Consider the following 25508-nt stretch of genomic DNA (forward strand, 5'->3'; position numbering starts at 1 on the left):
GGGAGAAGAGGAAACGGCCCTTCATGGGAAAACAGCGTCACATGACGCAGAGGAGGCTGTTGGTCCACAAAGCTGATCCTGTCACGGTCCCCCGGCACACCCTCCCAGGAACCTGGGGCGCAGCAGCCTGTGCATGGGAGAAATGAGCCCGTGGAGAGTTTCAGAGAGGGTGAGATGATAGCCCCAGGACACACAGCTGAAGCAAGGCTGGGGAGGAAGCTGGAGTGGCTGAGCAGGGGCTTTGCATGTAGACAGCTTGGGTTCAAAGCCTGCGACCACGTGGCCCGACCCCCAGCTATACACAGATCTTCCCTGGGCATTGCTGAGGGGTGTTGCCCTCTGTCTCCCCAAATAATAGAACCAGAATTTTAACTGGGAGCCATTTAAGCCCGGCAAACAGCACCAGGGGATTGGGGATCCCCGCAAAGCCACAGAGCTCTGCACTGCTCGAACCGTAATGAAATCTTTATGAAGACAAGCGAGTGACTGATGGAGCAGACACGTTTTTTTGGTAGCTGTGGAGACATTAACTAAGTTATTCATTTCCGTTTTGCACTTTTTTTTTTTTTTTGCTTGTACCTTCCCTTTGGTACTTGTTTCTCTTCCCCTCCTTCTCCTGCCCCCCCCCCCCCCAAACATGTCAGGCCCCCGGGAGAGCAAGAACATTAGGTCGTTTCTGGAGAACCTCGCTCACTGTCATGACGGGCCTTTCACATAGACAAAGAACCAATGTGTGTGTGCAGGTCGGAGCTGGGGCTCCTGGGCCCCTCTAGGGAGGGGATGGTCTCTGCTCTTCACTCACTGTGGGCCCGGTGACAGCGTCTCAGTGACAGTGCCCCCAGAGGGTGACGCTCAGGGGTCACGCCTGCATATTCCATCACTGAAAGACTAGCGATGACCCAGTGTGGTAAATACTGTCTATTCCCTTCCTGCACCAAGGGAGCAGGAGCCCTGACCTTGCTAGCCAGATGCCACCTTGGAAGACCGCCCCCGCTGGCCATTCTTGTGACATCCTTTCTGACTTTTTTTTGGGGGGATGGGGGCTACATCTGGCAATGTTCAGGTGTTACTCCTGGCTCTGCTGAATCACTCTGGCAAGCCCTCCCTGAAGTATAGTTCTTTTTTTTTTTTTCTTTTTGGGTCACACCTGGCTATGCACAGGGGTCACTCCTGGCTCTGTACTCAGGAACCATCCCTGGTGGTGCTCACATGGGATACTGGGAATCGAACCTGGGTCGGCCGCGTGCAAGGCAAACGCCCTACCCGCTGTGCTATTGCTCCAGCCCCCCTGAGGTTCTTTTTGAGGAAACTGGTGTGTGTGTGTGTGTGTGTGTGTGTGTATGTGTGTGTGTGTGTGCGCACGCGTGTGTGCGTGCATGTGTGCTTTTGTGGTTGGGGGCCAAACCTAGCAGTGCCCAGGGCTTACTGCTGGCTCTGCATTCTGGGGTAACGCCTGTGGTGCTCAGGGCTTGAACCTGGGGTGGCTGTGTGCAAGGCCCTCCCCAATGTCCTACCTTTGAACCCCTCCTCCCTAAGCTGTGATTCTCAGCTGTCCTCCCAGCCTGGGGAACCTGGACCCCAATACCTACTCTAGTGGAGTTGGGGGTGGGGCCCCTATTCCTTTGGGGTGCCTGAGGGAGGGACCCCGAGAGCCAGGGGGAGCGGCTGCCCCAGGCCTGGCTGGGCAGAGTCTGGACCTGGCTCTTCTCAATGGAGACGCCCTAGCGGGGAGAACTGGAGAGTTCAGGGGCCTGTGGGTGCTGTCCTAGTTACAGGAGGGGAGGGGGGTGCTGGGGGGGTAAGGGGGAAACACTGGATTAACTCTCGTGTGCTGGTCAGGACCAGGTCTAATTGGGAGGGGACGGACTTGGATCTTCACTCACTGTGGACTCGGTGATAGGCCTCTGGCGGGTGGTGCTCAGGGGCTGCTGCTCTGTGCTTGGCTGGGATGTGGGGCGCCCGCACGCAGAGCATGTCCTTGGGGATGAGCAAGGCGGGTCCTCTCTCTGGGGGGTGGCAGGGGCTCATTTCCCTGGACACCATCCCCCACAGTCACAGGGCTGGTAGCCGGGTGCCCTGTGCCGTGGCACCACTGCACCAAGGGGCCAGCAGCCCCCCCCACCGGCTCCCGAGATGCTCCCCACTAATCACCAAACACACGCGCACGCGTGAGAACCGTAAACGTTTATTCATGGAAAATGGAATGCCTCGTTAACAGAAACCGTGTCTCAGAAATGGCAGAACAGGAACACGTTTATTTTAAAAAGAGCGAGAGCGAGGAGAGTGAGCCGTGCGCCTGGCTGCCCCGAGCTGAAGCTCGACGGCAGCCCGTGCCCCCCGGAGACCCAGGCTGGGGGCTCTGGCCCCACCCAGCTGGGCCCCGCCTGCCTGCAGCACTGCGCGCGTGGGGCTCAGTAGCGGCGGGTGAAGTGGGGGTACGGGTGGGGGTGGGGATGTGAGTGCGGGACTCGGTTGCCCCGGTCCTGGCCGGTCAGTCCTTCACTGTCCAGTCCGCTGCTGGGCACCACGTGGCCCTGTGAGTGGCCACCTTCCGCAAAGCCGCCGCGCCTGGAACGATGGTGACGCTTGGCCCCTGTGGTGAGCGCACTGGGCTCCCTGCGTGGCCCGGAGCCCCCCGAGACACGGGGCCGAATTCTCCCCCGCCCAGGAACACAGCGCCGGCTCCTTACCCCGAGAGGCCTCCGCGGTTGGCCATGTGCGCTGGGCCCAAGGGCCCGGGCAGGCCTCTCTCACCGCCTGCAACAGAGGCGACAGGTTGCCCACAGGCCATCGTGGGCAGCCTCGAAGCATGGGGCGAGCATGGGGTACCCCCCCGCCACCCCGCAGCCCCTGTGGGTGGCAGGGTCGGCCCTCACCTTGCCACCTGGCATGCTCCCGGCCCGACGTGCCCGAGTCGGCGGCACCTGGCCAGGTGCGCTGCTGGTGCTCCTCCAGCCGCTGGCTGTGCTCTGTCCACTCGCGGGCGCCCCTGAGCCGCAAGAAGCAGGGACAAGTGTGTCTGCGGTGCCCGGGGAGAGCTGGAGCAAGGGGCCCAGGGCGGCCAGGGCTGGGGGGACCCAATGCGTGGGCCAGGTGGACACCCAGGGACGAGAACTCCAGGCTCCCCTCCCAGGGCCCCCACAGGGTGGGCTCCAGGGCCTGGAAGCGTCTGGAACTCCCAGACAGGCGGCGGCTCCCGCGGGCAGGGCGGCAACCTAGCCCTGGCCCATCTAGAACAAGGACCCAGGAGCGGGCCAAGAGGAAGTAGCTTCTGGAATCCATCAGTGAAAGTGACGGCCCTCTCCAGCCCACTCACCGGGCAGTGCCCAGCAGACTGCTCTGGGTGGCCCTGGCTGTTCCCACAGCTGTGATCCCTCACAGAGTGGCTGTGGGCTGGTGGCACCAAGGTGCATGACGTGGGGGACCGGGTGTGAGGCCCTCATGGGCGGGCCCCAGGCTCACCTGGGCGTAGGGGGCGGCCCCCGGCCCTCGCTCAAGCGTTTGTCAGAGCCGTAGCCCCCCCAGGCATCCCGGGAGTCCCTGATGGGGCGCTCTGGTCCCCCGTGGCGTTCATCCGCGTAGTGCTGGAAGGCAGAAGGCGGCTTGGCGACTCGAGCCACCCCTACTGGGTGGGCCTCGGGGGGCCCTCGGTGGCCCCCTAACACCTAGCACCCAGGCAGACATCCACAGGGCCACACCACCCACAGAGGCTGTCCCATGGGCGGTTGTGGGTGCTCTTGTGGGGGGCGGGAGGAGAGGAACCCCAAGGTCCCCGTCTCTGGGAAACAGCACAGACCCCTCGGCCAGGCCCCGAGACCCCCGGGCGTGGGCGGCACTCACCTGCCCGTCCCGCTCGGCCATCATGGAGCGCGAACCTTCCCTTCTGCGGGGGGAGAGACAGCTCACGGCCCCACCGAGCACTCTCGGGGGCTGTGTACAGTTCCCGCCTTTCTCAGGGTGCAAGCAAGTCCGGGGTGGGGGTGGGAGACCCCGGCGGGGGGTGCAGTGCAGCCTCCGCTCCCAAGAGCCCCGTCCTGCCAGCCTAACCCATGTCACCCACGTCACTCTCTCCACGCGCACACCCCAACTGAGCCCTCTATGGACCTGACCCCCGGCGCGGACCTGTCGGCCATGTGCTCCTGGTACTGGCACCGCTCTCGGTGGTCGAAGTCGTGGAAGCCGTGGTGGTTGGCCCGAGAGAAGCTGTTCCGGTACCTGCCGCCTTCCAGGGTCGTGCGCTTCCCTTCTGGCCAATAGGTGTCGTCGCGCCTGGAAGGAGGTAGGGGAGGCTTTCATTCAGGAGGAGGCGGGGACGGAGGAAGGCGGGGTGGGGGCCAGGGGCTCTCCCAACAGATCCAAGATCACTGCCAACATCCCGCAGGGCGAATGACATCCGGTCATGGCGGCCTGGCCGGGAGGGAGGGGACGCCCCTAACTGTCCGGGGCCTACTGACTGCCAGGGGTGCCTGGAAGCCCACTGGGTCCCTACTGGACCCCTGCGAGCTGCGTGCACTGAGACCCACCCGTCTGTGAGGAAGCCTCCCCCAGGGCTGTGTGTGGCTCTGAGCGCAGGGGGATGAGTGGAGCAAGGGCGGGAGACGCCTCCGGGCCTCCGGCAGCACGTGACTGTACCGGTCATCATAGCGGTCGTCGTCATGGGGCCTCCGCAGCGCCGGCCGCCGCTCCTGCTCGTAGCGCAGCTGCTCCTGCTGGCGCCGCAGCTCCTCGCGCTCTCGGTGGATGCGCTCCTGCTCGCGCCGCCGCTCGCGCTCCACGCGGATGCGCTCGCGCTCCAGCCGCTGCCGCTGCCACTCCAACTGCGCGCGCTCGTACTGCAGCCGCATCTTCTCCTTGCGCTCCTGGAAGGCCTTGATCCGCTGCTCGCGTTCCCGCTGCTCGCGCTCCCTGCGTCGGGAGGGACACGAGGCCGCCCTGCACTCGCCGTGGGCGGTGGGCCCACACCCCCAGGGCGAAAGGGCGGGCCGGTCGGGGTGTGCGGCTGGGTGGGGGGCCCCGGTCCTGCTCACCGCCGCCTCTCCGTCTCCCGGACCTCACGCTCCCGCTGTCTCTGGCGCTCGCGCTCACGCTGCTCCTTGATCTTGTCGAAGGACAGGATGTCCCTTTTCTCCTTGCTCTCCGACTGGCGGTCTTGGCTCTGGGAGCTCTGCTGAGCAAGGCAGGGCCTGTCACCGAGGGTCACCAGGTGGACCCGAGGTGGCCCGGCAGGTGCGGCTGGAGCCTGACCCGGGTCAGACTTCCCCACCCCCACCCCAGGGTTCCCGAGCCCCACTAGGAGTGACCCCTGCACACTGAGCCAGGAGTCAGTCTAGAAGACCACCAGGTGCTGCCCCCAAATAAAATCCCTAGAACTGCACAAACCCCAAATGGGCCCTATTGGATCTGCCTGCAAGATCTTGGGGGACGGGGGGTTGCCAGGCATGGCTGGAACTCAACCAACAACCCCAGGACTGACCCGGGTGTGTGGGGGGGTAGCTGGAGGCTGGGCCGCTTCTTCCGCCTCTCCCATGCTGGCTCTGGCACCCGTGTTCCTCCTGAGAGGGGCAGCATGAGCCCCCAAGCCCAGCAGGTGGTGAGGTGAGGGGGTATCTTTGGAATGAACTGGCACAGGGAACTTTCTGACAGGCAAAGCCAGCCGAGGGGGAGAAGGCCCTGACCAGAGGGCTCAGCCCCAGTGCACCAGCCCCAACCCCCGCAGAATAAAACGGGGGGGGGGGGTGGGTTGAAGGGGGAGAGGGGCCGAGCCCCAGCCCCGGGCAGGTGGCTGCTTGGTGGCTCCAATGACAGCTCCAGACTCCGGCCCCCAGAGCACTGCGCTCAGGGCGCCATCTAGTGTCCAGCCGGAGAAGGTGCCTCCGCCCAGCCCGGGCTGGTTCCTGTCCTTCTGCAGGTCTTTGCCCTCCCGAGTGGACAGCAGGGCAGTGAATGTCCCCTTTCATGGGTAGGCCAGCTGCTTTAGAGGACAGAAAAGTCAACCGGGAGCCTGGCTCTGCCAGTCCCAGGGGCAGGGCTATCCCGTAGCACTTCCGGGAGGCACAGGGCAGGGCCACGTGCTTGTGGGGGACAGACATGGCTCATGATGGCTTGGAAGTAAAAACCAGTGCCAGCACCTCATTTGGGGTCAGCGCAAAGAATCGAAACGGTTTCATTAGCCTCTGATAATTTGGGGGGTAGGGAGCCCTGGAGGGACCAGATATGGGGCCTGGGCAGGCAGCACCCACACCCTCATGCTTGCTCTCCCGAGCTCCTCTCCAACCTTGAGGCCAAATGTCCTTTTCGTCACAGGAACACAAATACAGGGGGCTCCTGAATGTGGGGGTACGTGGGGGGGTGGCCTGGCAGGACCCTGTACTCACTCTCTCTTTTGACCTGCTCGTGGTCTTCACGCTGACGACCGGCTCGCCTTTCGATTTATCCATGACAACTGTCCGCTCTATGCCGCGGCTGCCTTCAGGGAAGAAGAAAGGCCGCGGGCTGTGAAAATGCGCCCACACGCCCAGGGCCAGGGAGGGTGGGTCCCTGCTCGGAGCCCCACAGGGCTGTTAAGCCGGGAGTGCAGGTGCCTTGATTTCCCCCTGCCGCCACTCCACCTCGAGGAAGGCCTGCTGACTCTGGAGCACCCACCAGAACGAGGGGATACAAACCCCTCATTCATCTCTGCCATCAAGGCTCCTGACGTTCTCTGCTCCCTGGCGATCCCCTAAGTAGGCTCTAACCTCGGGCCTAATTACTGATTTGGAGAGATTTGCAGTACTTGAGGAACGTTTTAAAAACATGTCCCTCATGAGACTGCCGGCAAATTAGCCCAAATGCTTGAGCGGTAACGTGCTGTACTGAATTCCAATGCTCCAGATGGTGTTTTGGTATTTTTTTTTTTTTGAGTAGGTGGAAGTGTTTTACTTTTTGTTTTGGGTCCTCTCCTGAGACGCCGGGGGCCACCAAGGCTACGCTTGTGCCAAGGACTGAAGTCCAGGCCTCAGGCATGCCAAAGGCATGTGCTCCAGTGCTTTGAACCATCCCCCTGGCCCCTCCGTGATTTTTGGGCCACAAAGCATTCTGGGGTGCCTTGTGCCAATCTGTAGGTAACAAGCACGAGTCAAGGCCAGGAGCCCCTGGGGGGGCCGGGAAGTGGTGCAGTGGAGGGGCGCTGCCTGGCATGGTTCCCTGACAGCTTTGATGCTCACTGGCGTGCCAGGCACGTGCCCATGGAACCGCTTCCAGTGAGTGACAAGAACTAGGGCACCTCCCCCTGCAAATGCCACTCTCCATCCTGCCCAAGCTGGTTCGCCAGGCTGCAGAGCCAGCAGGGGCCTTCAGGCTGCTGGGAGCTGCTTCACCCCTGGGGGCTCCTGCCCCAGACGTGACCTTTGAGCTCAGGGTGCCCACTGAATCTCGGTGGACCGACCACCCCCCCTTTTCCATACCACGCGGGCAATTGAATAGACTCATCACCTGATTTGGGGGCACGGGAGCGGTTGGGGAGCCCTGCTTTCAACTCATCTTCGTCATTGTCCTCCTTCTTAATGTCCTCTGGCTTCTTTTCCTCTCTCTTCTCCTCCTTCTTAATTACAGTCCTGTGGCAAAAAGGAGTGAGGACACATGGGTGAGGGCACACCCCCAGATCCCTCTCACTTGGGATCTGCTCCCCCATAAACCAGACCCAGCCAGAGGGCACACGCCTGGCCCGAGTTGGATCTTGAATACCCCTTGGCGTGCACCTGCCTCGGGGAGGCCTGGGTTTGATCCCCAGCACCACGCAAGCCTGGCCCAGCAAGGAGCGACTCCCCGGGCTGAGTCGGGCAGAGCCCTCAGCCCTACGCTGAGGCAAAGGGGCCTGCAGGACCCCAGGGCAGACATGTGGTGGCGGTGCCCACCAGACACTGAACGCACCGACTCTGCGGCAGGTCCGGGAGTGAACATAGACACCTGGCTTTTGTGGGGAACCAAACATCATTTTCTTGCTTGCTCCTGGCCCACAAACTGGCAGCGCTTGGGGACTGAACCCAGGTTGGCTGTGGGCATTGCCAGCGCCTGACCTGCTGTGCCATGCCTCTGGCTCAAACATGCCATTTTCAACGTGGAGCAAGTAACTGGCAAGGTTAGGCCAAAGCGTGTCCCCAGCAGGGGCGGGGTGGCGAGGGTGCGGTTGGTGCTGTCTCAGCCTCGGGGCGGCAGGGAAGGGAGGAGGCTGCAGGAAGCGCCACGGGCCCACTTAATCCCCACATCTGTTTCTTTTGTTTGGTTCTGGGGCCACAGAGCTCGGGGTGCCCAATACAATCCCAGCCAGCCCGCCCCAGACACCTCATGCCCTTTGCTCTTTTCTTAGAAAACTGCCAAGCTTGGGAACTGCCCTCCAGGCACCAAGTCTGCACCAGGCGATCCTGGGCGGTTTTCAGTCCTTCTGGATGGCCACAGGGGAGCACCCTACACTCTGCTCTACAGCTCTCTGCTGCCTCCTGGCGCTGGCCAGGCCTGCACCTCCAGTACCGGCGTCCAGGCTTACGTCCTTCCCTCTCCTGGTTCTGCACAAATGCAGCACCCCTGAGCACCCAGTGCCAAGTTGGCTCCTCAGCTGCATTTCCAAATGAAACCTCTGCTAGGGAAGGGAGGGTCATGCACGAGCACCAGGATGATGCCGGCCGTGGACGGGGGTACCAGCAGCACACCCTCCTTCCCCCCAACTCCTCAGGCAGTCGAGCAAAGCCAGAAAGCCCTGCACTAAAAGATGCATGAAGGCGCCTGGAGAAAGGAGCCATCTGCCTGTTTGGGGCTGCATCCGGCAGTGCTCGGGGCTACCCCAGAAGTGCCTGGGCTTGAGCTGGAGCCGCCATGCAGCTGTGCTTGGCCTGTCTGGAACACTCTGGCCCCTGAAACTTTTTGCGTTTTTTTTTTTTTTTCCTTTGCACTGAGGAATTGCCCCTGGTGGTGCTCAGGGGTCCGTATGAGATGCTGGGAATTGAACCTGGGTTGGCCGTGTGCAAGGCAAACGCCCTACCTGCTGTGCCACTGGTCCAGGCCCTCTTTTGCTTTTCATTGTGGGTCACATCTGGTGGGGATCAGGGAATCTTCCTGGCTCTGTGCTAAGGGATCTTGGAGGACCAGAAGGGATGCTGGGGATCAGAGCTGGGTCAGGTGCATACCTCACCCCCTGTACTGGATTTGAGGAACAAGTCTTTGAGCCACTCCTGGTGATGCTCAGGGCTGACCCCTACCTCTGCCCTCAGAGATCACTTCTGATAGTGCTCGGGGGGCCCCTATGGGATGCTGGGGATCCCACCATGGTCAGCTGTATGTAAGCTAAGTGCCCCACTGTACTAGCTCTCCGGCCCCTCCAGGAACAAACTTTAAAGCCCCCCGCCTCGGGTGGCCACTGGGAGGCAGTTCTGTCTTAAGTTTTTTTTTCTTTTTGGGTCACAACTGGTGATGCTCCCGGGTTACTCCTGGTTCTGCACTCAGGAATTACTCCTGGCGGTACTAGGGAGACCATATGGGATGCTGGGAATTGAACTCAGGTCGGCCTCGTGCAAGGCAAATGCCCTTCCCACTGTGCTATCGCTCCAGCCCGTTTTAAGGTTTTTTTGTTTGTTTGTTTTGTTTTTTGCTTTTTTGGGTCCCACCTGGCGATGCTCAGGGCTGACTCCTGGCTCTGCACTCAGGAATCTCTCCTGGCGATGCTCTGGGGACCCTATGGGATGCTGGGGATCGACTGAGTACAAGGCTAATGTGCAAGGCCGCGTGCAAGGCCAACGCCCTCCCCACTGTGCTATCACTCTAGCCCCCTGTTTTAAGTTTTGATGCTGCAGCTGCAGCCCAACTCCTGGCCCTTCCTCTCCCTGCTGGGCTGGTAAGCGCTGTTTCTACGCCTCTCCCCACAGACCGCACAGGACTCTCCCATGGACCAAGGGATTTGTTCGAAGCTGAATCAGTCGCACACAAGCCAGCACGATAACCTCTGTACTATCTCTCGGGCCCCTTCCCCACAAGCTTCTCCCCTGGGGCTGCCACCTGCCCTCCTGCCAGGTACGGGAAAAGTGTGCCAAGTGTGTTACTTTTCGACTTTGATCTCCAGCGGGTGATGTTTGTCGGCAGCAGACACCTTTTCCTTCTTCACCTCGCACTCTTTCCTGTCGGCCAGCTTCTTCCCGGCAGGCTCGTTTTTGGCCTGCAACAGAACCCAGACAGAAGCAGGTCATGGGCCTGTGCTGTGCCCACGCGGGCCCCGAGTGCTGGCCAGCCAGAGCGCGCTCACCTTCTCTACGGAGATCATCCTTCCGTGGAGCTCGGTCCTGTGCAAATGGCTGATGCATTTGGTGGCCTCCTCTGAGGTCGACATGGTGACGAATCCGTAGCACCGTGCCCCAGGACTGCGGGCATTGGTCACCACTTTGGCCCCGACGACCTTCGTGAGAAAGGTCACTGGTTTTTCTTAGCATCACTGGCCTAAGCTCTGGGAGAATATCTCGTGCTCCCCCGTCTATCAGGAGGGACTCGAGTGCGCCCTATTCCAAATACAACGGCTGCTGGGGGAAGCCTTGGTGGGAGCAGACCCGACGGCCATGTGTCAACACCTCTCAGCTCCTTCCCCTAGGCTGGAGAGACAGGGGGGGCGGGGAGGGCACTTGTCTTGCGCATGGCAGACCCCAGTTCCATCCCTATGCTGCACAGGGGTCCAAAGTACTGCCAGGAGGGACCCCTGAGCAGAGAACTGGGAACAGCCCCGAGGACAGTAGGTGTGGTCCCCTGACACTGAAATAAAACAAAAGCTGAAGGTCCTTCCTGCTGACACATTTCCTTCGGGCTCACTGTCCCTGGATACCCGGCACACAGGTAGGTGGAGCAGCGCAGTTGGCGGGGGGGGGGGGGGGGCGCTCATGGCCCAGACCACACTGCACATCCGTGAAGCCCCGCACCTGATTTCATTTTTATTTATTCTTGAGTCACACCCGGCGACGCTCAGCGGACCATATGGGATGCCGGGGACTGAACCCGGGTTGGCTGTGTGCAGGCAAACACCCTCCCCGCTGGGCTATTGCTCCAACTCCCCCCCTACCCCCCATTTCAGATACGGCGTGGTCACCTCTGCCTCAAGTCACAAGGCTCAGGAAAACATACATGATATGGGAGTCATACCCAAGTCTGCAGCAAGGCAAGTGCCCTCCCTATCTCTGTCCCCATCAAACGCGTCTTTTTCTTTCCACGAAGAGGGCTTGCTTTTCCACTGCAGGGGGTAGGGTGGGGGGGGCCTCCTACTGGACCAGCAGTTTGGTACCAAGGGCTGGGGACACGGTGGGACCCTGTGTATGCCAGAGACAGCCCAGCGGGCTACATGGAGACCGTGGGCCCAACCCCGGGCTCTCTTTTCCCATTCACATCCTGAGTGGCCCCAGGAGCGCAAAATGAAACGCCCTTAGTCCAGTGCTGCCAGTTAAAAACCCAGCTGTCTCAGAGCCTCCAGCCAGGGAGGATGAACCACCCCAGACACTCCTGACCCCTAAGGGGGAAGCCAGGCAGGGTGAGGTATGGGGTGGGGGTTGGGGTGGGTGGGAGAGACTCACCCTATGTGCTGACCAGCATTTCACAGAAAGTTCTAGCATACTCTCCTCATGGCTGGGTAGATGGAGTAGGGATGGGGTTGGCAATTTGTGTGTGTGTGTACATGTGCGTGCGCACGCGCAGGTATGGGCAAAAGAGGCCTGAGGACACTTTGCTTCTGGCTGGTGCTCAGGGCTTACTTCTGACTGGACTTCGGGGAACATATGAGTTACCAGGGATGGAACCTAGGTGGGCTGCATGCCAGACGGGGGGTGGGGATGGGATAGGCCAGTGCCAGGCCAAAGTGGGAAAAGCCTCAAACCCATAGACTGGAACCTGGTGGGAGTCCAGGGTGCACAGCAGAGGGGAGCACCATGAAGCTCTCGCCCCGGCAACTTCTCTATGTGCCATACCCAGTGTTGCTCAGGGGACCATATGTGGTGCTGGGCATTGAGCCAGAATCGGCCATGTCAGCGCAGGGCAAACACCTTCACCCCCGGTTGCCCCTCTCTGGCCCAGCAACCCTTTCAGAGGCCACCCTCCGTAATGATCAGGGACTCCTGGTGGCAGTGCTGGAGGCCCATGGGGTGCCAGGGAGCAGAGCTGGTCCCCTGCATGCAAAGTTGGGGTTCAGTCCTTGGAATCATCTCTCTCCAGGTCAAGGGGCTGTGTTTGTGGGAGGTGGTGCTGGGGACAGATTCTGAGTCACACCCAGGGGTGCACAGGGGATTCAGGGCTGTCTGGAATGAGACCGAGGCGCCACCATGCTAATCACTTGCTCTAGTACGTCTGGATTATCTCCCTGGCCCCCAAATGGTTCTTTCCAGCCATACCTGGTGAGCTCAGGGGGCCCCCCATGTGCCTAGCTTGCACAACTGCCCTCTGAGCTGCATCTCAACACCTCAACATCGGTTCCTGAGAAGTCAAGCAACCCGACATGGCCCTGATGATGCAACATAAGCCACATTTCAGGTCGCCGAGTCCTGCACTGACAGGGGCAGAAGTGCCACATTCTCCCCCTGGGACCAGACATCCAGGCACATGCCCAGAAATGGGGGTTTCTAAGTAATTTTTGTTTGCTTCTGGGTCACACCTGGGGCTCTGCATGCAGGAATTACTCCTGGACTTGGGGGACCCCAGGTGGGCTGCATGCAAGGCAAGGGCCTGACTTGCTGTCCTACCTCTTTGGCCTGACGCAGGGGTGTGACCTGCTGGGGATCTTAGATCTTTTCCTTTAACCAGGACTCGATGCCCAGCCCGAATGGAAATACCCCCCGTGGGGCAGATGACATACCTTTCCATACTTGCTGAAAAGGTTCTTCAGATCCGTGGCTCGAGTGGTGGACGACAATCCACTGACCCATAGGTTCCGGCCGGAACTGCTGTTGCCCGCGCGGCCTGTGGGGGGGTTGGGAGGGAGCTCATCAGGGAAAACAGGAAGCAGCCCCGTTTCTCAGTCCACGGGCCCTGCTCTATACCCCTTCAGCACTCCGAAGCGGAGCCCGGAATTCCTGGATGCGCCCTGGCAGATGGTGCAGAGACCCTTGTTGGGGGCAGCTTCTGTTGGGGGCAGTGCCATCTCTCAAGGCTCAGCTCTCAGTCCATGGAGAAGGATCTACAAGTTCTGGCCCCTAAGCAAGTACTGGAGGGGCACGGGGTTTTGTCCTGGGCTGGGCCCACTGTCTCCCGGGAACAATGAGCCCAGCACAAAGGAAATCCCTACTGGCCCTCGTCCTTGTGTCACGGGGAGGCATCATTTCCTTGTGGGGTGGGGGGTGACAAGACACACACACACAATCTTTCCCTCTACTTCTGGGGGGCAGTGGCAGACTTTGGGCCATACCAGGAGGTGATCAGGGATTACTCCTGGACGGGACGGGAGCTGGGGACTGAACCCAGTTTGACTGTATGCAATGAAAGTGCCTTGCCAACGGCACATTTTTTTTTTTTTTGCTTTTTTTGGATCACACCAGCGATGCTCAGGGGTTACCCCTGGCTCTGCATGCAGGAATTACTCCTGGCAGTGCTCAAGATGCCGGGGATCAAACTTGGGTTGGCTGCGTGCAAGGCAAGAGCCCTCCCCGATGTGCCACATCTCCGGACCTTTCACTGTACTATCGTACTGGCCCCTTATCTTTTTCCTTCTCACTGGTTTTTGTTTCTCACTCGAAGTGCTCGGGGGTCAAAGGGGATGCTGGGGGAATCAAAGCTAAGTAAGGTGCATGCAAGTTAAGCACCTTACCTGCTGGACCTGCTCTCCGGCCCCCATCTTGCGATTCTTTTCTAAGGAAAGCATCTGACTTCACAGAACAAAACACAGAGCCAGTCTGCCTTCCGAGACCCTACTCCCTAGATGCTGAGTTCATCCGTAAGGACACAGACCGCTGGGCCCTCCCTCCCCAAATAAGGGAACATGGGGAGGGGGCCCCCCCACGGCACGTGGATTAAAAGCATACCTTTTTCATCTTTAATGATTGGCTTTATATCTTTTTCTTCCTTAAAAGAGCTAGAGACAAAAGTTAGTATTACTCATACAGGAGAAAAAAAAGGAACGAGCGCTACATTAAAAGTCTTGACATGTGCTATACCTACCAGAGAAATTAGTCTGAAATAAAAATTTAACGGACACCTCTGATATGGGAAATCTGACCCCAAAGTACAATGTCAGATTCGTAAAAGTCAATTTGATCTAGCTGAGGGGAACACTTTATCGATTTAGGAACACAACCAGTTAGTCGGTTGGGAACCAGGAATCCAATCACCCATTACAAAATACACAAAGAGAAATAAATAAATAAGAGATTCTTTAGAGGTAAACTACAATTTCGTCAGGCTGGCGGGCCAATTGCAGCAAACAAACAGCTTATGTGTGTCATTAAACGACCCGTGAAAAGGAGATAGCGTCTGGTCTAAAACTGAGAAGAGACAAACCTCATGTTCTGCTCAGCGCCCTCACTGGCTGAGGACTCTTTAGGAGCCGGAGGGACTTCATTACAAGCTTCAAAAGCAAACTTCTTCACGTCTTCTTTGCTATCTCTGGGCTCTGGGCTTGAGGCTTCCTGGGCCGTTTCTGCCGCCTCCTCGCTAGAGGCGTCCGCGGGCTCTGAGGCTTCACTACTCTGGGCCTCAACTGGCTTGTCTAGCCCTACGGGTTCACAGTCCATCCTCTCGCCATCGCCTGTCTGTTCCACGGGCTCCCTTTTCACTACCGCTAACAGGGTGTCTGCCTTGCTCCACTGAGCTCGTGCCGGTGACTCGCTGGCCAAATCTAAGTCACCCTCCTCCGGATGGCCGCTGCCAAATAGGTCCTCTTCCTCCGCCAGCTTTCTGTCTGGCCCCACGCTACTTGTGTCCTGTGCCAATGGCGGCTCCAGCTCGAAACCTTCTTCTTTTACTGGCTCAGATTTACAAGTTTGCCCCAAAATGCCGAGTATTTTCTCATTTTCTACGGATTTAACAGGAATAGAATGGCACAAGGTTTAATTACCAGGGAAATAAAGCAATCACAACTGCGGCACGGGCACGGCTGCCACGCTAACACCGAGAGACCTGCTAGCTACACAGAGATTGGAAAACCCATGGGACACACACTCACGCTGGGGCCCTACCTGCGCTCCGGCCGACCGACCGGCCGACTGACGGACCAGCCGGCGCCAGCGCGGCCCCTATGCTACCCACTACGCGGAAGAGCAAAGGCCCCCCCAGATTCCAACCCCGACAACCCCGTGGCTGCTTCTGCCAAGTCTTCGTGGCGTTGGCGTCCGAGCCTGCGTCTTCGCCTTATGTTCCCAAGGTCCAAGGTGCGGAACCAAATGCCATCACTGGGCAACGCGGCGCCATTTCCAAACTGCCTTGACTCGCGTCTTAACTGCCCAGTCCAACATGCCAACCGGAGGCTCTTCCGACGGCGGGAGGGAAACACGCAGTCCAGAAGGGGAGGTTAAGAGGCGGGACCCGCTGGCACGAAGAAACGCTTGTTTCCTCTTCGGGCGTCCAGGCCCTTCTCGGGTGCTACGGGCCCTGACAATGCACCGTCTCCTGCCTGCACTGCCTGCAGCGAACTATCACGAGATCTGGCTCATGTGCAGAAGCACATGCAAGAGGCCGAGGGCGGGGGCGGGGCGGGACGAGGGGCCAGCACCCCTCTGTGGCCGGGGAGGGGCAGTTTACTGCGCCCTCTCACTGAGGCCTCTGTGCCCTCCACAAACCACAACGGCACCTTTCACAGATCTGGTGATACCAAAGGGTTTCCAATCTCTGATCCTTGTACGATCTGGATTGTCCACCATTTAAATCATGTATGAGACCATAACACAGCGTCAAGGAGAGAGACAGCTGGGGTGGGGGTGGGGGGAGGACAGGAAAAAAAAATAAGCTGGAAACCGTTCAAACCATCATTGTCGTGTTTCTCTTATCAGTACCTGGCTCCAATAGAGGTTCTTCAATATCCTATTTAAGAAAAACAAAAAGGAGAGAGAAGAAAATCCACAAAGCACGTTCGCAAACCTGGCGCCGGTTTTCCGACTAACAGCTTTCAAGCACACACTCACAAACGCTGGTCTCTAACAAGCCACTTGGCTCGGACCAGGGCTTTGCTCTGAAACACTCAAAGCAGGTTCAGTGCCAACTCCCACCCACTGGACAAGCCCGAGACGGGGAGTTCAATCCCCGGGGCTGCCTGCATGTCAGTCCCGTCCCAGAGCCCAGGCCAGCAGGTGTGTGAGCACCACGGCCTGAGTGTGCCCGAGTAGAACCGAGCTGATCCAGACAACCAAGGGCAGGACGGGGTGACATCTTTTTTTTTTTTTTTGGTCACACCCAGCGATGCTCAGGGGTTACTCCTGGCTTTGCACTCAGGAATTACTCCTGGCAGTGCTTGGGGGACCCTATGGGATGCCGGGGATCAAACCTGGGTCGGCCGCGTGCAAAGCAGACGCCCTACCCGCTATGCTATCGCTCCGGCCCCAAGGGGTGACATCTTTTTAAAAAGCCAACGTGAGAAAAAAATCACCTCATCAGCCAGTTTCTTTCTGGCAAAGCAGACAGAAGAGGAGGAGGAAGAGGACTTGGCCTCTGAGCACCCTCCCAATCCTGGGTTGACATTTGTCTGGGCCTCTACAGCCAGCAAAATTTCCCTTGGTCAAGGCAACAGCCACCATGGGTGGTGACCATGAGTCCCCTGGAATGGGAAATCCTTCTCTCCCAGGGGCAACTGCGACCGGAGTAGAATGTGTCAACTGAACCCTGCCTGAATCCCAGGTCCTTCTCCTGCCCTGCTGCCTGGAACGTGCAGTGTCCCCGGCCAAACAGCCGCCGACCCAGCTCTCTTCCGCTCTGGGTTTGCTCTGGCAGGGCCCGCACCCTGCGTGCCAGAGCGCCAACTGGCTGCCCGGCCCCGCCGTCCCTCTACTTCGGAGGAGGCTGCACGTGGAGCCGCCCCACCCCCCACACCAGGGACAGCGGGACTTACCGAGGGTACTTTGAAGTCCAGTGATGAGGCATCCAGAGTATTCTCAAAATTCTCCCCGTCTACCTAAGAGATAAATGGGAAGGTCACCGGCAGTGGAGGAGGGGGCAATGCCAAGGCTGGCATCTCACCCCTGGCCAGGTCACATGGGTGTCATTCCCACCTGAGTCCCTCTCACCGCCTGCATCCTGATGGGGGTGCAGGATTCCCCAAGTAGAACTCAAAATGATAATGACCGTCAGACTTCACAGTTAACTGAGCGCTTTCTAGAACACTGGACTGAAACAGTGATGGTGGAAAGGGGTCTGTATGCCACCCCTGGCATAGCACGCGCCCTCTGTAGTCAGGAGTACCCCTGAGCACTGCCAGGGGCCCTGGGACTGGCCCCACATCAGTACCATTCCGCTGACATTACAGCATTATCCATTTACCTCACCGCAGACTTCCTTTTTTTGGGTCACATCTAGAGATGCTCAAGGGTTACTCCCAGCTTTTCTCAGGAATTATTCCTGGTGATTTTGGGGAACCATATGGGGTGCAATGGGATTGAATCTGGGCATGCCAGGTGCTTGGGGCAAGCACCAAACCCTCTGGAGTATTGTTCCAGCCCTGTCACCATAGTCTTTAGGTCTATATGACTCAGTCTGATGGCTGGGGGGTGGGGTGGGGGTTTGGGGCTCCTGGCTCTGTGTAATGTCTCATACCCAGAGGCACTCAGGGGTCCATATCCAGTATTAGGGACTGAGCCAGGACCAGCTGCAAGCAAGCAAGCATGTGTTCTCGCAGGGTGGGGGAATGGCCCACTCCCAGCACGGGCAGGCGATCAGAGATACCAGGCTTGAATGCGGGTTGCCCGCACACAACCCCTGTACTGTCCCTCTGGCCCCAAGAACCTATTGCACAGTCAGCCCACCGAGCTATTTCTGTAGTACCAGGGCCTACTTTTTCAACCAAAACATACCTTCCCCCCCAATTTTTTTACTGGACCTGGTTCTCTGGAAATAATTACCACGGGACAGACAAGCATTAGGAAGAGGCCATATAGTTGCCCAATCTTCCCCTCATGTGAAATTTGAAGTTTCTGTTTTATTCTTGGTTTTGGGGCCACACTCAGCTCTGTGCTCAGGGGCTGGTGCTCCCTGCCTGAAAGCACATGCTCAGACCTTTTTTCTTTTTTTGGGTCACACCTGGCGATGCACAGGGGTTACTCCTGGCTCTGCACTCAGGAACCACCCGTGGTGGTGCTCGGGGCATCATATGGGATGTTGGGAATCGAGCCTGGTTTGGCTGCATGCAAGGCAAACACTGTACCCACTGTGCTACTGCTCCAGCCCCACATGCTCAGGCCTCTGAACCCTCACTCCAGCCCTTTCTCTTTTTTTTACTTTTTGGCTGGAGTGATAGCATAGCAAGTAGGGTGTTTGCCTTGCATGCAGCCGACCTGGGTTCGATTTCTCCACTCCTCTCGGAGAGCCCAGCAAGCTACCGAGAGTATCTCGCCCGCACAACAGAGCCTTGGCAAACTACCTGTGGCGTATCCGATATGCCAAAAACAGTAACAAGTCTCACATGGAAACGTTACTGGTGCCCACTTGAGCAAATCGATGAGCAACGGGATGACAGTGACTTTTTGGGCCACACTGGGCTTTGCATAGGGTTTACTCCTGGCTCATGCACTCAGAAATTACTCCTGGTGGTGCTTGGAGGACCATACGGGATGCTGGGAATTGAACCCGGGTCAGCTGCATGCAAGACAAACGCCCTACCCGCTGTGCTATTGCTCCAGCCCCCCAACTCTTGATTTTTTTTGGCTTTTTGGGTCACACCTGGCAATGCAAAGGGGTTACTCCTGGCTCTGCACTCAGGAATTAACTCCTGGCGGTGTTCAGGGAACATATGGGATGCTGGGAATTGAACCCGGGTCGGCTATGTGCAAGGCAAATGCCCTACCCACTGTGCTATTGCTCCAGCCCCCAGTCCTTGATTTTTTTTTTTTTTTTGCTTTTTGGGTCACACCCAGCGACGCTCAGGGGTCACTCCTGGCTTTGCACTCAGGAATTACTCCTGGCGGTGCTTGGGGGACCATATGGGATGCCGGGGATCGAACCCGGGTCGGCCACGTGCAAGGCAAACGCCCTACCCGCTGTGCTATCGCTCCGGCCCAGTCCTTGATTTTTTGACTGCTGATTTTAACCGCCAGGAGGTAAGAGTCTGTGAAGAGATCCCAGGGCTGGAGCACCAGCTCTGCAGGTAGAGGACTGGGTTCAATCCGGGGAACACATAGCAAAGACCCCTCAGCATGAGTGTAGGTGCAGCCCCAAAACAGAACACAGAGAAAGGACTTTGATTTCAGTTTCTGGAAGGCGGCTGAGTCCAGCTCCCCTGGGTGAGGTTTTAGGTAAGGAAATCCACTGCTGACCTAAAACAGCTCAAGCATGACCACTCTGTAAACTTAAACCGCTCAACTCCAAGTCAGTCACAACAGAGAGGCCCACTGCAAAATATAGAGGGCTCAAGAGGTGTAGCACAAGGGGGAAGGCACTTGCCTTGTGCGGGGCGACAGTGGAATGGTCCCTAGCACAGCAGGATCCTCTGAGCGCAGCTGGGAGTAGCTCCCAAGCCTTGCTCCCATACCTGGGCTGCGATGGAGCTCGGAGGCCCTGCCTGGGTGTGGCCGCACGGTCACCACAACCCAGGGCAGCCTGGCCTCTACCACACCGCTCAGCTGTCTTGCCACCTGGCCTCACACAGAGCCCTGAGCCCCCCACTGCTGGTGGTTTCTCAGGGGCCACACCCAAAGGTGTTCAGGGGCTCCTCCTGGCCCACCATGCAGATCTCAGGCCGTGCTGGCACATGCTTCCTCACGGCCTTGGTTAACCTTGTTTTGGGGCCACACCCAGCGGTGCTCAGGTGCTCAGGGCTTCCTCCTGGTGCTGTGCTCAGGGGTCACTCCTGGTGGGACGGAGCCCAGGTTGGCTGTGCGCAAGGCAAACGCCTTCGGTTCCAGCCCCCTCAGCAAACCTATCTTTTTGGTCAGTTGTTTGGGTCTGGGGCTGCTTCAGTGGACTCCATGGGTTATTCCTGGCTCAGTGCTCAGGAGTCATCCTGGGCAGTGCTAGGGCGGACACACGTGGTGTCTGGCACTGAGCCAGACTCCGAGGTGCCGCTGCTGTGGCTCCCCACAAGGCTCTGGGCTCCTGTGCTCTCGGGGTGTGGATGTGCTCAAGGCAAACACCGGCATGCCATCGTGACTCCCCAGCCCGCACCAAACCTCTATTTCTTTGTTCTGTTTTTGGGCCACACCTAGCAGTGCTTGGGGGAGCGTATCAGGTTGGAACTGGGGGGAGGCTAGGTGGCAGGCAAGAACCTGACCCGCTGTCCCACCTCTCGGCCCCAGCTGGGTGCTCAGCATGTGTTTGGCAGGGGAGCACAGGGGAGCCTCGGGGCTACGGCCCGGCCCGGGTCTGAGTCACCTACAGCGTTCTCCGTGAGCTGAGTGGGGAGCTCCCGCAGCTGCACAGCCACGAACTCTTTGCTGTCACACAGGGAGTCGAGAATGCTGTCGGTGCCGTCGTCCCCAAAGTCGGGTGCGCTGCTGTTCTCCACGTCCGTCTCCTCCAGCACACTGACGTCCATCATCTCTAGGCTCTGCAAGCTCTCCAGACCCGTCTCCATGTCCTCCTGGAGAAGGAAGGAGCCATGCCAGCTGCCAGGCTGAGCAGGCCCCAGGGCGCCTGTGCCATCTCCGTGTGGAGGCACATACCTGCCCGTCTCGGGAATCTTCTTCGAGGCCATTGTCTTCTGCACCTTCTTCCTCTGATTTCTGGCCTAATTACAGAAGAATCACGCGATCAGGTGACATTTAAGTTCCCACTTTATCATTCGCCTGTGCAAAACGACAGACTTCAACACTGGGGAGAATGAAAAACGTGTCCCTCCCCCACCCCTTTTGCGTATCCCATTTGTTTTGTCTCAAGTGCGATATGAAAAGAACCTAGAGGCATCCACAAATCTGAAAGTCACACCAAACTAAGGTAACTATCCCTCAAAATAAGCAAAAGAGGAGCCGGAGAGACAGTACAGCTTGCCTTTCATGGGGCCGACCCAGGCTCAATCCTGGCATCTTATGTGGCCTTCTGAGCACTGCCAGGAATAATCCCTGAGCATCACCAGGTGTGGCCCCAAAACACACAAAAGCAAAGGAAAGGGGCAAGAGTGACTGATTACTGGGTGCAGGGCACCTTCATAAGTAGGGGGCCCAGATTGAACCCCAGCACCAGATTTCTCAGCTTGGACCCTAGCAGTTGGGAATGACCCCCTGGCAAAGATACGCCCCCCCCGCCCCCCCTTGGAGCAGCTTTGGAGCCAATATATCCCCCTGACCTTTGTCCTTTTGCAGGGACATAGCTACATTGGGAAAAGTCTCAAAGGGGTGGAGCAGGTGCTCTGCCCAAGGGAAGCTGAGGTTGGATTCCTGGTATGGGGCAACCCCCCTCATCACCCCAGCATTTTTAGGAGTGACCCCCAAGCACTTCTGAGTCTGGGCCCAAATTGTAGAGTTTAAACATTAATTTCACAGGGATTCAAAAACAGGATTTCAGGTGCCAAGAATGAAGCACGAAGCCTTGCTATGCAGCAGCCCAGTCTGTCTTACAGCTACCAAACATTTGCGTCAAAGCTCTAAAACGGAAAGACAGGCAGTTACACTGAGCAGCATAAACTGCAGCAACAGCAGCAATGCTTTTCAGATTTAACTGGAAACAAAATTCCTACGTAAAGGCGGAGAGGCAGCGCAGCGGCAGAGTTCTCGCCTTGCATGTTTGAGCCCCTGGGTTCGATTCCTCGCCCTGCCCAAAAATAAGAGAAAATAAAATTCCTGCAGAACCAAACTCCAAACGCCCCCTTTCACAGCACAGGCCTGAGCTTCCCTGTCTGCTGAGTTATGGGAAGGCTGTTACGGAGGGAAAACCAAAACGGCCAAGAACATGACCGGTTCTCTAGCTTTCCAGCACCTGCTGCCTGAATCCAGCACAGGGTGAGAACTTCTCAGGTCAGTGTCAAGAAAACAAGACTGTCACCGGAGATTTGTACGAGGGGGGGGCTCAAATCTGATAAACACAAATGACTGATGAGGAGAGCAAGGTTCCCAAGACAGAATTACAGGCTGCCAAAAGTAACAGTGAGTGGCTCTGAGAACGGAGCAGGGCCTGGGTAGGCCACTGGCTTGTACGAAGAAGCCCAGGGTTCAGCCTTAGGCCAGTAGGGTTTTCTCAGCACCGCCAGTTATGACAAACACACACAGTATTCTCTCTCATACAATGCGACACACATGAACTTTTGAACTCATAAGGCCTGGTGAATTAAGTGAAAACGCAAAAGGTCACAGAGTTACACGGTTCCATTAGGAAAAGGACAGGTGACTCCAGGAGGGCAGTAAGTGAATTAAAAACTGTGCCAGGCTGGGGTAGACAGAAGGGGGAGTGACCACTGACGGGCTTGGCACTTCTTTTTGGGATGCGTCAATTACATGGTGCTGACAGCAGTGCCCGGATCAGGTCTGAAAACACGCTGCATCATGCAGTTTCAAGGTAAATCACACAGCCTGGCAATTACGCAGTTTGATTTTTTTTCCCCTGGCTTTTTGGGTCACGTCCTGGGGATGCTCAGGAGTTAACTCTGATAACTTTGGCTCTGTACTTAGGAATAACTCCTGGTGGTGCTCGGGGGACCATAGGGGATGCTGGGGGATCGAACCTGGGTCAGCCACGTGCAATGCAAAAGCTCTGCCTGTTGTGCTATCGCTCTGGCCCCATATGCAACTTGATTGAAAAACGCACACAAAAAACCATACTGGTGAAAAAACACAGGCTGGGGCCAGGGAGATGGTGCACGCACGAGCCAAGTTTAGCAGCATACGGTCTCCTCGAGGACCACCAGGAGCAACCCCTGCCCCGAATATTCCCAAACCCCAAATGACCCCCATTCCCAAGGCCAGCCTGGCCCAAGCACAGGCTGACCCTTGGCCAGTCAAGGTCGGCTCTGACTTGTGGAGCGTACGCTTGACATCACAGAGCTCGATTTTAGTCTGCGGCCACTGGCTGTGAAAATTGTGAGGTCAAGACTGATTCTTTTCGGAAGGAGCCAAGCCGCTGCCTCTGACTATGCAGACAGGACATCATGAAACGGGGGCGCACGCTCCAGCTCTGGGTATACCCTGAGGACAAGAGCCGAGAAGCCGGGGCAGGGTTGACGCTCAGAGGCACAGCACGGACCTTGCACGCGGGGCCCCTGGGCTCAATTCTTGGCATCCCGCCAACCTGGGAAGCTGAGTGGCTTTTGACTATTGCAGAGACTCAAACTGCTTGGCATCAACGTCACACAGATGAGAGAAACACCACCCCCAACCCCGAGATGAAGATGCTTTAGCTTCCTCACACAAGGCACCACCGCCAGGACTGGGGGGCGGAAACATAGGAGCTGAGTTTCGCTGGGCACCTGCAGCCCTCTCTCCTTCCCACAGAAAACGCTAAGGTTTTTTGTGTTTTGGGCAACCCCTGGTGGCACTCAGGGCAGGATTCAGGGGACCATGTGGGATGCGCGGATGGGACCCAGGTTGGCTGAGCAAGGGCAAACGCCCGCCTGGGTTGTATGATCGTGTTGAGCCTGACCATGTTATCTTTCAGGAAAATACAGTTGGAGCCTAAGAGTAACAACAGGGAGAAACCGTTGTGGGAGAGACAGGAGGAGAGTGAGAGACTTCGGTACGCAAAATCACACCACTGTCATCTGGAGGGAGGGTCGGGGGCGGGCTGGCTGGCAGTACCTTTCACACATCTCTTGGTCATCCTCCTGCAGGACGATGCCTCCAAGGCAATGCCCATTTCGTCAGGGTCCAGCCCTTCTTCCTTCACTGCCTGTGGGAGAGTGGGGGAGGTTGGCACAAGCAGCCCGGGAGCAGGGCACACACACAGTTCTCTGCCAGCACCAGTCCCCACGCGGGCCAAACAAAGGCGCCCGCCTCCTGGGCACAGGATGAGCCCATCCTTGGAGGCCCTGCGGACAGGAGGGTGGTGGTGGGGGATCGAACCTGGGTCAGCCACGGAGGGGGCGTGTTGCACCCTCCCAGGCCCTGCGGACAGGAGGGTGGTGGTGGGGCTGTGTGGGGGGCCCAGAATGGAGGTGGCCGGTGCCTACGTAGCCTACGTAGGTGGAGGAGAGGACCGACACATCATTAACAGGGGATGGCTGATCTACGAACGTACGTCAAGGTCTCACACGTAACGGAGTGACCTGAGCGTGTGTCTCTGAAGGACCCACACACAACAGGATGCCCCGAGTGTGTGCGTAAGGGACCACAGGTAAGATGGGGTGACACGAATGTGTGTGCACAGGAGGGACCCACAGCGAACAGGGTCACGCGAATATTTGGACGAAGGACCCACGCACGACAGGGGGGTGACTGGCGTGTTTGGATGAGGGGACCCACACACGATGGTGCGGCCTGAGTGAGTTTATGGGGGAGAGGCGTCTCCGTCCACGGGGCTCCCGGGGATTTCTCCCCACTTGACACTGCAGGGGGGGAAAAAAACGGGGGGGTTCAACGTATGGGGGAGACCGGAGGGGCTTGTCCTGGATGGGGCTCAGGCAAGTGGCTGACACGGGGGTGGGGGGGCTGATACTGTTAGAGTCTGTCTGAAGGGACCATGTTGGGGGAACGGTGAGGGGGAAAACAAAACGCCATGGCGGGAGAGGGGGGCCCGGGTAACGCCACCCCTCGAGGGTCCCCCAGGCCGGCTCCCGGGGTTGGGGTGCGGGGGAGGGCAAAGCCACTAGTCCAAGGTCACCCCCGGGGAATGTCCAGGGGCCACTCCGCGGCGACACTTCTGGAGGGCCCCCGGCGAGACGGAAAAGGGCGCAGAGGCTCGGCTCGGAGAGGGGCGCTGACGGGCCAAGGTCACGCCGCGGGGCCCCGCGAGGCGGGGGGCGGGCCGGGGACTCCCCGGGTCCCGGCGCCGCGCTGACAGGCCCGCGCGGGGGCGTGCCGCGGTCCCCGGCGTCACCCCGCGCCGCTTCACCTTCTTCAGCCGCTCCATCAGGACGCTCTTGTTGCCGCCCGTGTCCAGGTTCCGCTTCTTCAGCTCCGCCCGCAGGTCGATCACCCTCAGGTCGCTGAGGCGCCGCGTCCCGGCCTCGGAGACGCTCGGGCTGACGGCGGCCGCGCCACAAGCCGAGTCGCCGAACGCAGCCACAGCCTCCGCCATCCCGGGCAGCCCGTCTCCGCCACTTTGCTCGCCCAGCGCCGGCGGCGGTAGCGGTTCTGAGCACAAAATGGCGCCGCCTAGAAGGAAAACGCAGCCGCGACCGCCCGCCCCGCCTTCCGGCCGCGCCTGCGCGCCCGCCCGCACTCGCTCCTCCACCAACCGCAGGGTCGCGGCCGCCGCGCGCACGCGCCGTCTCCGCCGAGCGCTGGCCAGGGGCCGCGCGCCTGCGC

General features: G+C 58.7%; 1 protein-coding gene across 2 annotated transcripts; it reads right to left on the minus strand.

Moving 5' to 3' along the window:
• Positions 1-2163: 2163 nt before the first annotated feature.
• On the minus strand, positions 2164-25392 carry SAFB2 (scaffold attachment factor B2). 2 transcript variants are annotated; one of them, XM_055126328.1, is made up of 21 exons: positions 25093-25392; positions 23841-23931; positions 20781-20845; positions 20491-20698; positions 17021-17079; positions 15972-15999; positions 14482-14995; positions 14007-14056; positions 12845-12948; positions 10268-10417; positions 10068-10180; positions 7471-7592; positions 6375-6466; positions 5028-5167; positions 4633-4905; positions 4123-4269; positions 3841-3883; positions 3463-3584; positions 2877-2989; positions 2691-2757; positions 2164-2568 (listed from the first exon to the last, which is right to left on the minus strand). In XM_055126328.1, exons 1-21 carry the CDS (start codon positions 25276-25278, stop codon positions 2412-2414), a joined length of 2844 nt encoding a protein of 947 aa, XP_054982303.1. In that variant the 5' UTR covers positions 25279-25392; the 3' UTR covers positions 2164-2411. The 2 variants fall into 2 exon arrangements, with proteins under 2 accessions (XP_054982303.1, XP_054982305.1); XM_055126330.1 differs by having other exon boundaries at positions 5028-5164; positions 25093-25391.
• Positions 25393-25508: the final 116 nt, after the last annotated feature.

Source organism: Sorex araneus, chromosome 2 (assembly GCF_027595985.1).
Source record: "Sorex araneus isolate mSorAra2 chromosome 2, mSorAra2.pri, whole genome shotgun sequence".
NCBI lineage: Eukaryota > Metazoa > Chordata > Mammalia > Eulipotyphla > Soricidae > Sorex > Sorex araneus.